The 14,952-nt window shown below is 44.0% G+C and overlaps 1 protein-coding gene across 1 annotated transcript in view; it reads left to right on the top strand.

The window, feature by feature from the left end:
• Positions 1–1,566: 1,566 nt before the first annotated feature.
• Positions 1,567–14,952, top strand: part of MKLN1 (muskelin 1) — a 107,572-nt gene continuing 94,186 nt past the window's right edge. The window contains exon 1 of the mRNA XM_074538675.1: positions 1,567–1,705. Within this exon, the coding sequence (XP_074394776.1) occupies positions 1,611–1,705 (95 nt within the window). The 5' untranslated portion in view covers positions 1,567–1,610. The remainder of the gene's footprint in view (positions 1,706–14,952) is intronic.

Genomic DNA, 14,952 nt, shown 5'->3' with positions numbered 1-14,952 from the left:
TTTCACCAGCATTCCCTTCGCTTTAAGTCCAAAATGTGCTAAAAATACGCTGGCTTGGCATCCAGGTCTTGATTCAAGTGGTAACAGGATATTGGGCAGAGAAATCCTGGGGTGGTTTCAGTGTGTAGCAGCGAGCTGCTGGCTCTTCCTCCTTTTCCTCCTCCTCCTGGATGTTATCCCCACTCTCAATCCCCTAAATTTCACATTCAGAGGTCACAGCTTTCACATGGCATCGCTCCCCTAGCAAGGCTCCGAACACTGAGGTGGCATCTCTTCCTCTGGGATTGAGAATACATTATCAGCAAAGTATTTGTTTTATTACTCCTGTGGTAATTTTGGGAGGGGGATGTCTGCAGGCTGGAGCTGGGATAAGTGAAGTCTGAAATGCCACGGGAAGGCCACAAACTTCAAAAGGCCTCGTTAGTGAAGCAGCAGAAGGAGAAGTGGATGTTTGTGCCTCATCCATGGATTTTGTTGTGTTGTGGCTGAGCTGTGTGGCTTTGATACAGTGAAAACACAGCGAACCCCCTCTGGGAAAGGGTCTTGAGATGAAGTGCTTTCTGCTCCCCCTCACTTTTGAAACACCCAGTTGATGTTCAGCCTTCAAGGCTGCTGAGCGAGTTTTTCATCCGCAGGCAGATTTTGCTGCCACATTCTCACTCACTTTCCTAAAATAAAGGGGAAAAAAAATAAAAGAATCCTTGTGCTAATTTAATCTAGCCAGGCATCCTGCTGTCCTGCCTCATAATATCTCTCCAATCTGTCATTTCCAACAGACAGTAGTTTATTGGTTTGGCTTTTTTTTTTCCTCCCCCTGCTCTTGAAATATCTCCCCTTCTTTCTCAAGTAGCCCAGAGCTCCCTCAGGGGAGTCCCAAGTTTCCCCCTCGCTTTGGTGGGAGCTCTGGGTGAAAACATCTCCCTGCTACAGGAAAAACTCTACAACAACCTCAGACAGAAAAAAGCTTGTTAAAGAATGCCCAGTTTATGTGTTGGTTCTGTCAGTGCTGCGCTGATGGACTCAATGGTCTCAAAGGTCTTTTCCAACCTTAACAATTTTATAATTCCAGGAGCTGGTGCAGGATCAAACCTCACTGGGTTTCTCTTAATCTCTTTTCCAGTCACCCACCCACACGGGGCCATGGAAGGAGCATTTGGTAATTAGCACTCCTCAGCCCCCTATCCCCGCAGCGCATTCTTCAAACTTCTCGGCTCATGTCAAACCCTTGAGGCATTCCTTGAGCCCCTCAGAGCATCCCCTCAAACCCACAGCCCCTGTGAGCTCCTCAGGCCACCTCAGCTCCATAGGGGATCCCCTGAGACCCAGAGCCCCCCTCAGCTCCTCAGGCCACCTCAGCTCCATGCGACATCCTCTGAGTCCCTCAAGGCATCTCCTCAGCCCCTCTGAGCACCCCCTGAACGCCTCACGGCCCCTCAGCCCTAAGGGGCAGCGTCTGAACCCCTCAGTCCCACGCAGCCGCCCCTCAGACACCCCCGACCCCCCTCAGACCGTCCCCACCCCCGCCGGCGCGGCCCCTTTAAGAGCGCGGCCCCTTTAAGAGCTTGGCCCCGCCCCCCGCGGTCGCTGCCGGGGCCGCTGCTGACAACAAGATGGCGGCGGCGGCGGGTCCGGCGGGCGTTGAGAGTCGTGTGTTGGGCTACAGCCTGCACCGCTGGAGCAGCTTCTCCTCCACCTACCTGCCCGAGTGAGTGCCGGGCTCGGCGGCGCGCCTGGAACGCGCCCCGGGCTCGGGTCTGGGGGTGGCCGGGCGGCTGGGCCTGTGTGCGGCCTGCGCGGGCCCTGCGCTGAGGCCCGCGCGGGGAGGCCGCGGCGGGGGGAGTGGGAACGGAGCTGTCTGTGAGCGGAGCTGTGTGTGAGCGGCGTTCTGTGTGTGAGGGGGATTGGGCAGCAGGTTTGGCGGAGTCATGTGTGAGCAGGGTCTCTACAGGAAAGTTTGGGGTGGCTGTGTATGAGAGGGTTTTCTACAGCAGGGTTTGGGGGCTGCGTTTGGCGGAGATCTGTGCTGCGGGATTTGGGGGTTTTAGCGGGACAGGAGGTGCTCAGCAGGGCTGGAGGTTCAGGGACAAGGCCACCATCACTCGGGGCTGTGTTTGGAGCCCTGGTTCATGAAGAGATTTGGGAGGAGTTGCGTGGGGCAGAGAGTCTGGCCTTGCAGGTTATGGGGTGGTGAGTTAAATGTGGAAAGCCATGAGAGTCAGGTTTGGGGGTAGGTTTAGGACGAGATATGGGCAAAGGAAAGTTGCAGCTAAAGCTGACCCCAGATTTGGGGGAAGAACAGGCGCCGGTGTGGGAGAGGCTGGTCAGTTACTGGGTGAAACGAGGAGAAGGGTCAGTGCCCCACCTGCCCTGGCCTGCCTCTGTCAGGTGCTTGTGGGCTCTGTGTTTTTTGGCAGCTGGGCGTCCTGTCCTGCCCCTGACCTCTGCAGTGCTGGGCTGTGTCCCCTGCTGTGTGTGGCTTTAGGGGAGAGGGGTCACCTGCTGCTCTAATGGCCTGCCTCTGGGAATTTGGGGGTTGGCAGGAGCTGTTTGAGCCATCGGTTTGTGCTGCTGTACCGAGTGATCCCATCCTCTGTTGACATCCAGCTGCAGCCTGTGGGATTTCTCTAGTCACTGACAGGTTTGGAGTGACCACAGCGTGGATTAGGTGTGATGTTTTTGGTTCACCTTTGGGATGAGCCATCCTTGGTGCTGGAATTCGGGAGGACTGCTGGGGTCACAGCACAACGAGGTCATTATGGGCTGTCCAGGCTCATCCCACCATCGATTGTGCTGCTTTTGCTGACCTTTGATTGATGTATCCTCAACTCACCTGCTGTCAACAAGTGACACAGTTGCCTTAGTTGTTAATTATTAATATCCTCAATTATCTCCACTTTGCAAAATGAAGTAAACCTCTCAATCCAGGTTTTTAACTGAACTCTGAATTGTTTTGTTTTTCTGTATATTTTCTGTGTTAGATGTGAAAAAGAACTGGTCTCTTCTCTCAATTTGTAGTCTTTGGTGGTAGTGAAGCCATCCCTTTACCTTTCCTTTTAAACAGCTTGCCCTTAGGGTGCCTCTTTGAGCTCTCTGATGAGCTTGTAGTTATTTCTACTGGCATTTCTGGCTTTTAAAATCTTGTTAAAGTGTTGGTCCCTGAGGAGAGGGGTGACAGTCCATTATTGATCTCAGTGATGCTGTACAAACACAGAGTATTGTCTTTGTCCTTGATATTCCTTTCCAAGGCTCCCATTAGTCCCTTTTTGCTACAGACTCGTGTCAGGAATTAAGTTTCACGTGGCATCTGCAGTGCTGCCCAAAGTCCTTAATGCCTTCCCTGATACAAATTCCCATTCCTGTAGCTGGGATGGTATTTTACAAACGTGTGACCTTGCATTTGGCTGCTTTTAAGATGTTGTTTAAAAGTGCTTGTCATCAGTGAAAACAATTTTATTATGTGCTTTTAAGCACTGTAATCCCAGCAATGGGCTTGGGCTCTGGTGTGCTGACCTTGGTCTGAGGGATTCTGGTCTTGCTATGGAAGTTTTGGTTTTTGCTTCCAACTTTTTATTCCCATGGTCTGGGAGAGAGCTGGAATACAGTCTGAACTGGAAGGGAGAGGCTTTGACCTGTGATTTAAGATCAGCATCTCAAAAAGAGAAAGTTTAATAAGAAATGTATGGGAGGGTGGGTTTTTGGGAATGGACTGAAGATGGAAACCTTGAAAATTGCTGGGACAAGACAATAACACCCTGTGGGATCAACATGCACACACAGCTAAAGGTTCTCTTAGTATTTAATATATACAACAAAATTATGCTTGTCTGGAAGAATTTGATCTTAGAGGATGTTTTCCATCCTGCATGACTCTGTGACATTGGGAATTCTGGTTATGCTCTAGTTTAAATAAATTTGCTGGCATAGCTACAAAGAAACCACTTTAACCTTTAAGGAGAAAAGGGGCTCTGTCCTCATGTATGTAGGAATATACAACTTATTAAATATTATTGATTGTTGTTGGGAGTTGTGGTATTGCAGGCAAAGTGCTCAGGGAGGAGCAGCAGAGAAGTTAAGCATGATTTAAACACATGCCTTAAGTAGTTGTATGGTTTTAAATGTAAAACAGAGTTCTGGAATGGAAAACTTCCATCCCTGCTGACCAGGGAGGAAATTAAATGTCTAGTGCCATCTCCCCTGCTTGTGTGGTGCTGAACTGACACTGAAACTTTCACAACACTGAAATCATCTGATAACCTCTCTTTTAATTAAAAAAGCCTAAACAAAGGCAAACAAAAAGTGTTTTTCAAAGGCCTTTCTGGTCATGCTCTAGTTGAGGATCAGTAGCCTATTGAAAGACACTCATTTCTTTCAGGGACAGAGAAGCTTCCTCTGCTCAATGCCGGTGTCTTTCCTCTGCATTTGCTGCTGGTGCTGGAGGATTTGTTAGTGCTGGATCCACTTTCTGGCAGCTTTACCAGAGCTGCAGCTACCTGCATGTCTGCAAGGACCTTTCCAGACATTAAGTGAGGATTGTCTTAATGAAAAGAAATACTCCTGTTTTTCAAATCATTGGAGATGTCTATTGGTTTGTAACTGCAACAAGACTGACTTGGATATTTATTTTAGAAACTGTGGATAGAAATCAAAGATTTGGTCTTGTAATAGTGGCTGTGTTGTAGGGGAGGTTGTGCTTTTGGGAAGAGAATTGATCCAGGAGGAAATTTGGTGTTGAAACATCTGATGCTTCCAGAGATGCTCTCCCTATGTGGAAATGTGACAGTGCTCACAGGGGTCTCAGACTGAGGATCTGACTCCATGCTTTAGAGGGCTTGATTTATTATTTTATGATATATATTATATTAAAACTATACTAAAAGAATAGAAAAAAGGATTTCATCAGAAGGCTAGCTAAGAATAGAAAAAGAAAGAATCAATAACAAAGGTTTGTGGCTTGGACAGCTGATCTGTGATTGGCCATTAATTACAAACAACCACATGAGACCAATCCCAGATGCACCTGTTGCATTCCACAGCAGCAGATAATCATTGTTTGCATTTTGTTCCTGAGGCCTCTCAGCTTCTCAGGAGGAGAAATCCTAAGGAAAGGATTTTCCATAAAAGATCTCTGTGACACAGAAGCACCAGTTCAGCATTGAGAGGCTTCGGCTTATCCAGCCTGGAAAATGCTCAGCCCAGCCCATTGCCTGAGACTGCTCTGTCAGATCCACTCCTTGTCTCTCCAGGGTTCCTCCCTGCAGGAATGGAGCCCCAGGGGGGGGAATGGAGCCCCAGGGGGAGGAATGGAGCCCCAGGAGAGGCTGCTCCCTGGTGCCTCACATGGGGCTGGCCTAGGGATTGTCCCAGCATGGCGGTGGCTTCACTCCAGTGACACAAACCAGTGCTGGTGTCTTCAGACATGCCCAGAGCCAGGGAAATGGACTCACCCCTCTCCCTTCTCTGCCCTCCTGCAGAAGTGATGAGCTCAGTCACTTTGTTTCTTTCTGGACAAGGAGGGAATGGAGAGTTGTAGAAGGTAATGCAGGTTGCTCCAATTTGGCTTTTTGGGTTTTTTTTTCCTTTGGTAAGGAATAGAACCAGAAGCTCTTGCTTTTCACTGATAGAAGCACTTCATATCCTGACATTTTAGTTTTTGTACCTGCTCCAGTTTGAACTTGCTCCTGAGGTGAATGAGAGGTGAAGTGCTGTGCTCTGTGTGATGGCAGCTTTGTACCCTTTTTTATTGCCAGATTGCTGCATCCTGGGCCTCTGGGTTGTAGTGGCTGCATCAACCTCATGACTGATGGCATTTTGTGTTTGCTAATGCACTCAGGTCCTTCTGTCACTGGGTTATATGGCTGAAATCCCACTTCAGAGACTAACAAGAGCTTTTTGCTGTGTTCCTCTGTTCACATACTTTAGTAAGGAATGTTCATCCTGTTTCTGTTGCTCAGATTTTCAGTGCTTCAAGTTTTCCTGCATGTAACCTCTGTAGAGGAAGATCAGTATATTTCCTGTGTTTGACTCCAGGATTTTTAATTAGTGTTTTGTTTATTTCTTGTGCTAAGGCTGTTATTAAGAATATAAATTAAGATTGGTTTCTTAGCTGATAATTAAATACCATTAACAACATCTTAGCTGGTGTCACTTTTTCACTGCAACTCACATTTATCTATTTACTTCAGTTGTTCAGAGAATTCCAGTCTTCTCCAATTTGATGCCTTGAGTGGTGTCATAGGCTGAAGGATGAATAATTTTGTTGTCCCTTTCCTAGGAAGTGTCCTGGAGCAGGGAAGGATCTACTTAATTTGTTAAAATACACTCAAAATAATTTTATTTTTTCATCAGTTTGCTGTATTTCCATCAAACCAGGGGAAGAAAACTTAGTGTAAGGTACTTTAATAGTAAAATATGAGTGACTCATAGGCTTTTAAAGTGAGAATGCAAATTTAACTTTTGCTTTCTAGTTATGAGGATGTAACAGCAAGTTCCTGGCCAAGCTGAAATGTACTGCTGTAATGGTGTACTCTGAAAAAAGTGTACTCTAATGTTTTCAAATCTTGGAAAACCTGATCCAGAAGGTGAAGAGAGCACATGCAGCAAACTTTTTGGGGTAAAGTCCATAAGGATTAAAAACAACAGACCAAAACAAACAAACAAAAAGCTCCAGGTGAAAAATAACCTGAATTCCAGCTCCTGTGCTCGCTGAGATTTTTGTAACAGGAAAAAACAGATGTTTGTGGCCAGTGGGATGTGGTTTCTCCTCCAACCACATGAAAATGATGACTCAGATCTGTACCATAGAGGTTCATAAATCTCCTTGTAGATGCATCCAGCTCTTGAAGAATCTCCTGTTCAAGCTGAGAGCAGTCATGACTAATGAAAGGTTTATTTTTAATATTATATTCCCTGAACCCAAGCTCTGTTCCCTTTACAAGGCAAGGATAACTTCTGCTGAGCTCTAAGCTCTTTAAAGCCATCTAAACCAGACCCAAATGATGGAAGAGTTGTAGAATTGTAACTGTGGAGGTTTTTTGCACTAATAATAAGCATTAATATACTTTTTTCAGCCTAAATTATCAGCATTTCTAGCTTTACTTCATTATTTTGACATAGTTAATTCACTTTCCTGTTGTAGTTGCTTTGCCTTTAGATAGGGGAAGGCACAGGGGCTGGCTCTGTAGCTGCTGATGAATTTCAATATTGATCAATCCTTGCAGCATTTATTAAAATGAGCAGGGGATGCAAATCCTGGCTACCCAGTGAGCTGCCCCCTGCTTGCCTCTCTGAGCCCTGTGCACAGAAATGCTCTCAGTTCTGCTTTTCATCCTTCCAGTGGCCTGTGGGAAATATTTTTTCCTCTCTTCTTGTCTGTGTGGACTTTCTGGATGTTTCTAGACAACCTCATGTTCTGACAGGCATTTTCCCTCTTGTTTACATCACTTCTGTAGCCTGTAGGATTTTTCTGTGAGTGCTGAAATTCAGCATTACAGAGCAAAATATTTCTGTAGAAAATAAAGTTGCCTACAGATTGAATGCACAACTATAAAACACTTCTTTGGCGTCTGATCAAGTTAATTAGTGAGAAAGAAAAATGTCAGAGGTGGAGGGAGTGAAAAAAAATCACAAAATGATGAAGTTATGAGGGATTATGAGTTATGACACCTCTTGCTCCCCAGGTAAAAGCACAAGTGCTGTAGTGTCAGGAGCAAGCTCTTTGGGCTGCAGGTAAAATAGAGATGTTATTGAAGAGATGAGCCAGGTTTGTTCACTGGCAGGAGCAGCAAGGTGAGATCCTGATTGCTCAGCTTCCCTGGTGTGCCCAGGCTGGCACAACCTGCACTGCTCTGATGGTCAGCCTATTCTGGGATGGCATTTCACACAACATTAACAATGTAAAATTTTCATGGGAGGTGTTAACATCATCAGATTGTGGATCATTTGCTGTGTGTGTTGCTGTATAGGCTGGGAGTTTAATAAAAGTTTTCCAGCCTTTAATTACTGGTTTAAGGACTAGTTATTAAACAGAGTTTTCCTTGGGATAAATGTTATTGTTCAGGCATCACGTACAGTCTGCTTGATTTTTTTTTTCATGGCAAAGAATTTGGTTTTTAATTCTATACATTCATTATGTTTTTATCAGATTACTGTAGAATGGTCAGGTTTATCACCACCACCAATTTTGTGATCTGATCCTGATGTTTTTGCTGAGATTAAGTGGTGTGGGTAGCACTGATTTCATCACTTACATAGAGGTGACTTGTTCCAAAGCAAGCCAGGGCTTGACTTTATTGCATGTTAATATAAACTTTATTGCATGTTAATGTAAACTCAGATGTAATTTTGCTTTTTTTATGCAATGTTATGCATAAAATATGCTTTTTTTAATGCAATGCATTTTTTGCATGTTAATGTAAACCCAGATGTAATTTTGCTTTTTTTGCCCTGTTGAATTCTGTGGGAAGAGTGAGCTGTAAGTTCAGTGGGTTTGAATTCCATAATACACCAGTTCCTGGGAGGGGAGGAGGAGCACTGAAGGTGTAGAGTGGTTTGTTGCTATTTCAGTCATTACTTCCAACTCAGTGTGCATAATCCTTGAGAAATCATTTCCTGAATCAGTTTAAATCAGGGAGCACAACCATTTATTGAAGGTGAGGGCAGCAGCCTGCCTGTCTGAATTTCAGCTGCAGGAGCAGTCTGGCTGGTAGCATTTGCTCTTCCTTTGCTGGCACCTTCTGCTGCTCCTGGAAGAGAACAGGATCTTCATCATGGACAAAAATTGTGCTCTGGTCAGGTTGAATTTGGTGTTTTCCTTGCTCTTTCCTCCTGAGACTGCCTGGGTTCATAATGTCATACTCAAGCTCTGGGAAGGTGCCTGAAAAAACATTGAAACTCTCTTTAGGACATGACCTGTATTTTTCTGGAATCCTTTTCTGTCAGTACATAGTTTAAACAGCATTTGGCTGTTATGATAATTATATTTAAACAGCAATTTCCCAGCTTGTTCTGCACTTGAAAGTTTTATTAGTAAAGAGATGCTCTTACACAGAGTGTTAAATTGGAGGTAAAAATCTGGGTTAGGTAAATTGACCCATGAATTAGGAATTGATGAATGAGTTCCCACTCCACTCTTCTGTGACAGTGTACTATTGCTAACTTTCAATTTTGTCTTCTAAAAATCCTCATTTCTGCTACAGGGTTTGGAAACTGCCACATATGAGAGTAATTTTGGCCTGGGAACTGCTGTATCCTTTAGCATGAATTATGTATATTGATCCAAAATAAGGAATTATTCCCTAATGTCATCCAGGGTTAAATGTTTGACCTGTGCTGCATTTCTCCACATAACCAGCTTTAACAGGCTGAAACTTCCCAGATCTGTATTTTGTCTTCTGCACTCCTGAGTTGCACTGGCAGTGAGAGAAGCTTAATTGTGAAAGGAAAACTGGGAAAGTTTTCCCACCTGGAACCAGGAGGAATTTTCCATAGAGTTTTGGTGGAAACATTTCCAAAGCTGACATCAGTTTGGGCATGAGGGCACTGCAGTCTGTTTTGTTGAACACAGTCTGTTTAAATTCTTTTACAGGCATCTTTTTTTTGGGTGAGCTTTTACTGGGTGTGAGGTTACAGTGCTGATGAGTATTAAAGATGTGTTTATGGCTTCCATTTAGCAATGTATATCTTTGCATATCATCACTCAGTCTGGGTTTGTGGCTTCCCCTGGGTGGAATTATTACAGATATTGTGGAATAGAAGAGCATCCTTGCACTGTTGTGAAATCGTGGAAGGCCTTGATCTACTTCCTGGCCTTTGTTAAATTTTTCCATATGTGCATTAGTCAAGCAGAAATATTTTACTGAGGTTGTGATGGTTCCAAAATACAGCACAGGGAATTTACATAGATGTGTGCTAGACATTGCTTTCCTCTAATCTCCTTAAAAAGGATCCCAAGAAAATGCTTTTGGAAAGGAGAAGTGAGCAGTGCTCAAGTGGGCTGATCCACCAGAATTCTGGAACATTTCTAAAGTCCAAGTTTTTGTGGTGATTGCTGGCTGTAGAAATCCCTATGTTCACACACAATCCAAACTATTTTCAAGCCAGATAGGAGATTTTCTCAGAATAAAAACTGAACGTTGTTATCCAGTGGTTGTGGGTGGTGAGGTTTTAAATTCTGGAGGATTTTACTCCAGTATTTTATCTATTGGCTACAAATTCAGTCAACTGAAGAGTGTAATCTCTTCATCTTTATCCCTGAGTCTTGAAGGGCAGAATTCATGCCATTCTTGGGCTTTTTATTAAGCCAGGGATTTATTTCTACTCAGGGATTCTTCTGGTATCTCACCTAAGCTTGGTATTCAGATATCCTTGTGTGCTCAAATATCCTTACTGAGGATAATAATAATAATATGTACAAGTGGACATGTGTGATATATGTACAGGTAATAAAATGTACTGGTGAACACTGAGTATGAAATGAGTAAAAGAAACTGCAGCAGATGATCTTACAATCACTGAGTTCACTAATATCACTGGCATTTTAAATTATTTTCTTATTAAAGAGACATTAATCAAAATATGTAGAAAAGATCAGTTTTAGTGATCTAACAATTCTTAAATTCAAAGTTAGTGCAGAGAGAGAACGAACCTTGGTAATTTTTCAAGCTTAGGAGATTCTCAGCATCACTTAGCAGTGCAATTGCATCTAAACTCTAATCCCTAAATGTTGGGACAATTAGCCTGGTAATCATCTGTGATGCATGAAGTTACTGTGGGTACCAACTCAAGTAAATAAGCCTGACTTGATTTTTTTCTCCTGTTTGTTTTTCCTCTGTGCTAATAGTGATATTCCCAGCCTGGAGCTTTTGCCACCAAGGATTTGAATCTCTCAGTGATACAGTCAAAAGTTTAATCTGTGATTTAGGCTTGCTCAGTGTCACTGGAATAGAAGTTATTTACTGGGCTCTGGTAACTTGGGAATGACCTGAAGTTGTGCCAGGGGAGGGTGAGATGGGATATCAGGAATCCTTTACCAAAAGGGTTTTCCAGCCCTGGCTCAGCTGCCCAGAGCTGTGCTGGATTCCCCATTCCTAGAAGGATTTTAAGGATGTGTGGATGTGGCACCTGGGATGGGGTTTAGTGGTGGCCTTGGCAGTGCTGGTTTAAGGGTTGGACTTGGTGATCTTTGGGATTTCTATGGACTACAGTCTGGAAACTTCACTTTCTTTTCACCCAGACTCCTCACACAGTTGTTTCAGACATTTCCATAACATTTATTTGCTCCCTCATGTCTATGAAACTACATAATAAAGTAATAACCTAAAATGGCAGTGTGAAAAAAGAATGTGCTCTCATTCAAAATTTTAGCTTCCAAACCAGCTCTGCTATGGTCAGTATGACTTGCCTAGAAATCATCACCCTTTACCAAAAGGGTTGTCCAGCCCTGGCTCAGCTGCCCAGAGCTGTGCTGGATTCCCCATTCCTAGAGGGATTTTAAGGATGTGTGGATGTGGCACCTGGGATGGGGTTTAGTGGTGGCCTTGGCAGTGCTGGTTTAAGGGTTGGACTTGGTGATCTTTGGGATTTCCCAACCCCAGGTGATTCTGTAACTTCCTGCACTGCCCTGCTGCAGTTTTAGTCACTGTTGTTGCTCTTTCATTCCTGTCATGGCTCTAGGAAGAACTGGTGAATCAAAATCAAAAAAGTTTTGTTTTAGTCTTAACTAGATGGAGGAGTGATAAAAAAGTACATCTTAACTTGCCTCATTGGAAACGTCTACAACAGGGTCATTTGCCATTTAAGGTTGGTCTGGTTGTGATGATAGGAGATTAAAAACAAAAATAAACTTTTCATTGAAAAAATTGAGAAGCTGATTTTAATTGGGCTGTTTCTAGGCCAGAACTAAGTAATCCCAGGTTTGTTGTCCAGTGTGTTTTAGTCTTAACTAGATGAGGAGAGTGATAAAAAAGTACTTCTTAATTTGCCTCATTGGAAGTGTCTACAACAGGGTCATTTACCATTTAAGAAGCAGTTTGATTGGTCTGACAGTGATGATAGGCAGCTTAAAAAAAAAAAGCAAACTTTTCATTGAAAAAATTGAGAAGCTGATTTTAATTGGCCTGTTTCTAGGCCAGAACTAAGTAATCCCAGGTTTGTTGTCCAGTGTGATCTGATGAATATATTTCTGTAAGATTTTAAAATTCTTCAGTTTATTTTTTTTTAAATAGAAATAGTTAATAATATACTGGATGACAGTGTGAGACTGCTGAGGACATGAAGCAAAATTGAGCAGAAAATTGGCCAATCTTGTGACATTATAATATTTAAAACTGTGCTCCTGTGCATGTTGTATTCAAACTTTGTTTTGCTATGCAAGAGGTTAAGAATCCTATATTGTAAAAAAGCAACACCAACCCCCCCCACTTTTTTTTTCCTGTATGGATCTGCATAACTTCCCATTTTCCCATTTCCATGTCTTTACATCTTTCTGCCACTGTGAGCAGAGAACTTTTCCAGTGAGGAGGAGACAAACTGTAGCAGAACCTAAAAAGTGTTTTTTGACTTGCTTTAGGGGACAGCTATAGGTTCATGAGGTTTTCAAACATTGCAGCCAGGTGGTTCAAAACCAGCGTGGCTTTTAGTGAGTTATGGGAGTTGCAGGAGGAAATAACCTTGTATTTCTTATCAGATCCATTGGGTTTTTAGGTGGTAAGTCATTTTTTTCTCCCTGTTTTTCTTGGTTAAGGCTGTGTGTACATTCCAGTGTCTAGGCTGGGCAGGATTATCTCCATGGATGCTTTCTGCTGGCTGCTGTGAGGGCTCTGCATGTTTGGAATAGTTCAATCCACCACGTCTTCCAGTGGACTTAGTGGAAATTTTAGTCCATGTATTCCAGTTGCTGTATTCTTCCCAATCTCTTTTGGGATGGTTGTAGGAAAAACTGAAAGAATCATCACGTGGACAACCCTGGAGCAAGAATTTAGTCCATTTCTAGTCAGTCTGTGCTTTCCTAGCACTCTGAGTGCCTTTTTGCAGTGTAATGGCGTGGTAGCTCTGTGGTTTTGAAGTAGAGACTCTGAGTTCCAAGTCCTCTTAGTGAAGCCTGTGCCCTTTCCTGCTCAGCTGCTGTGAATGTGCCAAGCAAAGAGAGTGTTTGGGATTTGTTTATTCTTCAAGACTTGTTCCTAAAGTCATGGATTTCCCTAATAGCAGCTCCATGAAAATATTTAGGTTAGATGCAAATTATAGCAGCCTTAAAGCTCATTTGCAGCATATTCTGCAAAGTCATCTTATTTGTCCCTTTCCCACTGGAGCAAAGGAAAACTCTCCCTTAGTGGTTGTTGTGCCTGAACCCACAGAGCATGGGGACATCTGTGTCATTCCAGCAGAGATCAGCCAACAGCTGGCACAAAGGATATTACAGCTTCTGGGTTGGTAAAAGGAAAAATTATCTTCTGTGGGATCTCAGCACCTCAGGACTGAGGTGCCAAGTCACCGAGACCACCCTTGGGGGGCTCGGGAGTCCTGGAATGTTGCCAGAAGTGTCTGGACTTTGACCCTACACAGGAGACCACACCTGTATGAGGATAGGAGGATTTCACCGGGGTGAATGGTGAAGGGATAAGTTAATTAGAGAGTGAAACACAGGGTTTAGGATTTCTGTACAGGGGGGTTTAGAGAAGTAAGATGGAGGAATTGGGGCGTGTCCTGTTCTTCTTCTTCTTCTCCTCCATCTTCTGTGGTGATGGTGGCACTTTGGGATTGGTCATTACTAAAAGTGCACTGGGCAATAAGGGTGAAAGGTATTGGGGAAAAATGATAAATATTGTACATGTAACTTTGGGTATAAAGATAGGTGACCGCCCGGAGGGCAGGGGAGTGTGCTCATGGCTGGCTGCTGAGCAGAGCTCTGTCGGGCCGAGAGAAAATCTTTTAGATAAACAATTAATAAACACCAAGACCGAGAAAAGAACTGAAGCCTCTTCTCGTCCTTTGGAACGCGGGCTGCCCCAAGGCCACCCCGGGCCTTTCCAGGCCATCCAGACAGCCGAAAATCGAACAATCTTCTTCCAGCAGTTGTGAGAGCAGTGCCTGCCTGGGTAATGAAAAGAAACTTGCACCGTGCCCTGCCAAGAGCTTTCTGCATGGACCCATCCACTCTGCAGTGGTGGGAATGCTTGAGGGAGGTTTGGCTGCTGGGAGCTGTGCAGGCAGCCAGGTTAGGAAATCAGGCACACCAGGGCTGCCTCTGCAATTGCTGGTGTTAATAAAATGGCCCCTCCTGCTTTGCTTTTCATAGCAGAGGTGCTACAATTCTAAAAGCAGAGCGTCCAGAATTCTCAGCATCCAGAGTTCCAGCATCACATAATCTCATTTTTTCTTTTCAGTAGAAAGGGGGGATTGGGAGCCCACTCCAGTGGAACCCCTTGTCCCCATCCAGCTGTTTGTATTTTAGTCTCAGTTTGTGCTGAGCTGAGCTGGGAACTGCTGTGATGCAATAAGTTATTTATGCAAATCTTTATTATAGCTGTTGGTGTAGGGAGGGGGAGGATCCTCTGTGAGTGGGTGGGCTGGTCCCTTTGGCAGGGTTGTAAATTTGTGCTAGACTTGATCTTGTACCCACAGCTGATGATGGGAAGCTCTCTCAAACCACGTTTCTTGGGTTGCTTTTTTCACAGGAAAAGCTTGCGTAAAACCTTGGTACGTGTGGTAGCTCGAGGGCTTACAAATACCTTTGTGAATTTCTGATGAAAATGACATGGAAAGTCGTCGTGTTAATGGAATTTTCACTTCTAAAGTTTCTCAGATTTTAATCTAAGTGTTATATCTGCAAAGCCTCCCTCGGGGTACTGTGTAGGAGTTTTGTGATGTCCAGAAAAAGGGTTTTACATGGAAAAAGGCATCTGCTGTTAGGACATGCATTTGTTTGTTTCTTATTGCCTCACGGCTGCTGCACTG

This window comes from Zonotrichia albicollis, chromosome 4 (genome assembly GCF_047830755.1).
Source record: "Zonotrichia albicollis isolate bZonAlb1 chromosome 4, bZonAlb1.hap1, whole genome shotgun sequence".
Taxonomy (NCBI): domain Eukaryota; kingdom Metazoa; phylum Chordata; class Aves; order Passeriformes; family Passerellidae; genus Zonotrichia; species Zonotrichia albicollis.
This window is presented reverse-complemented; position numbering and strand designations above follow the sequence as displayed.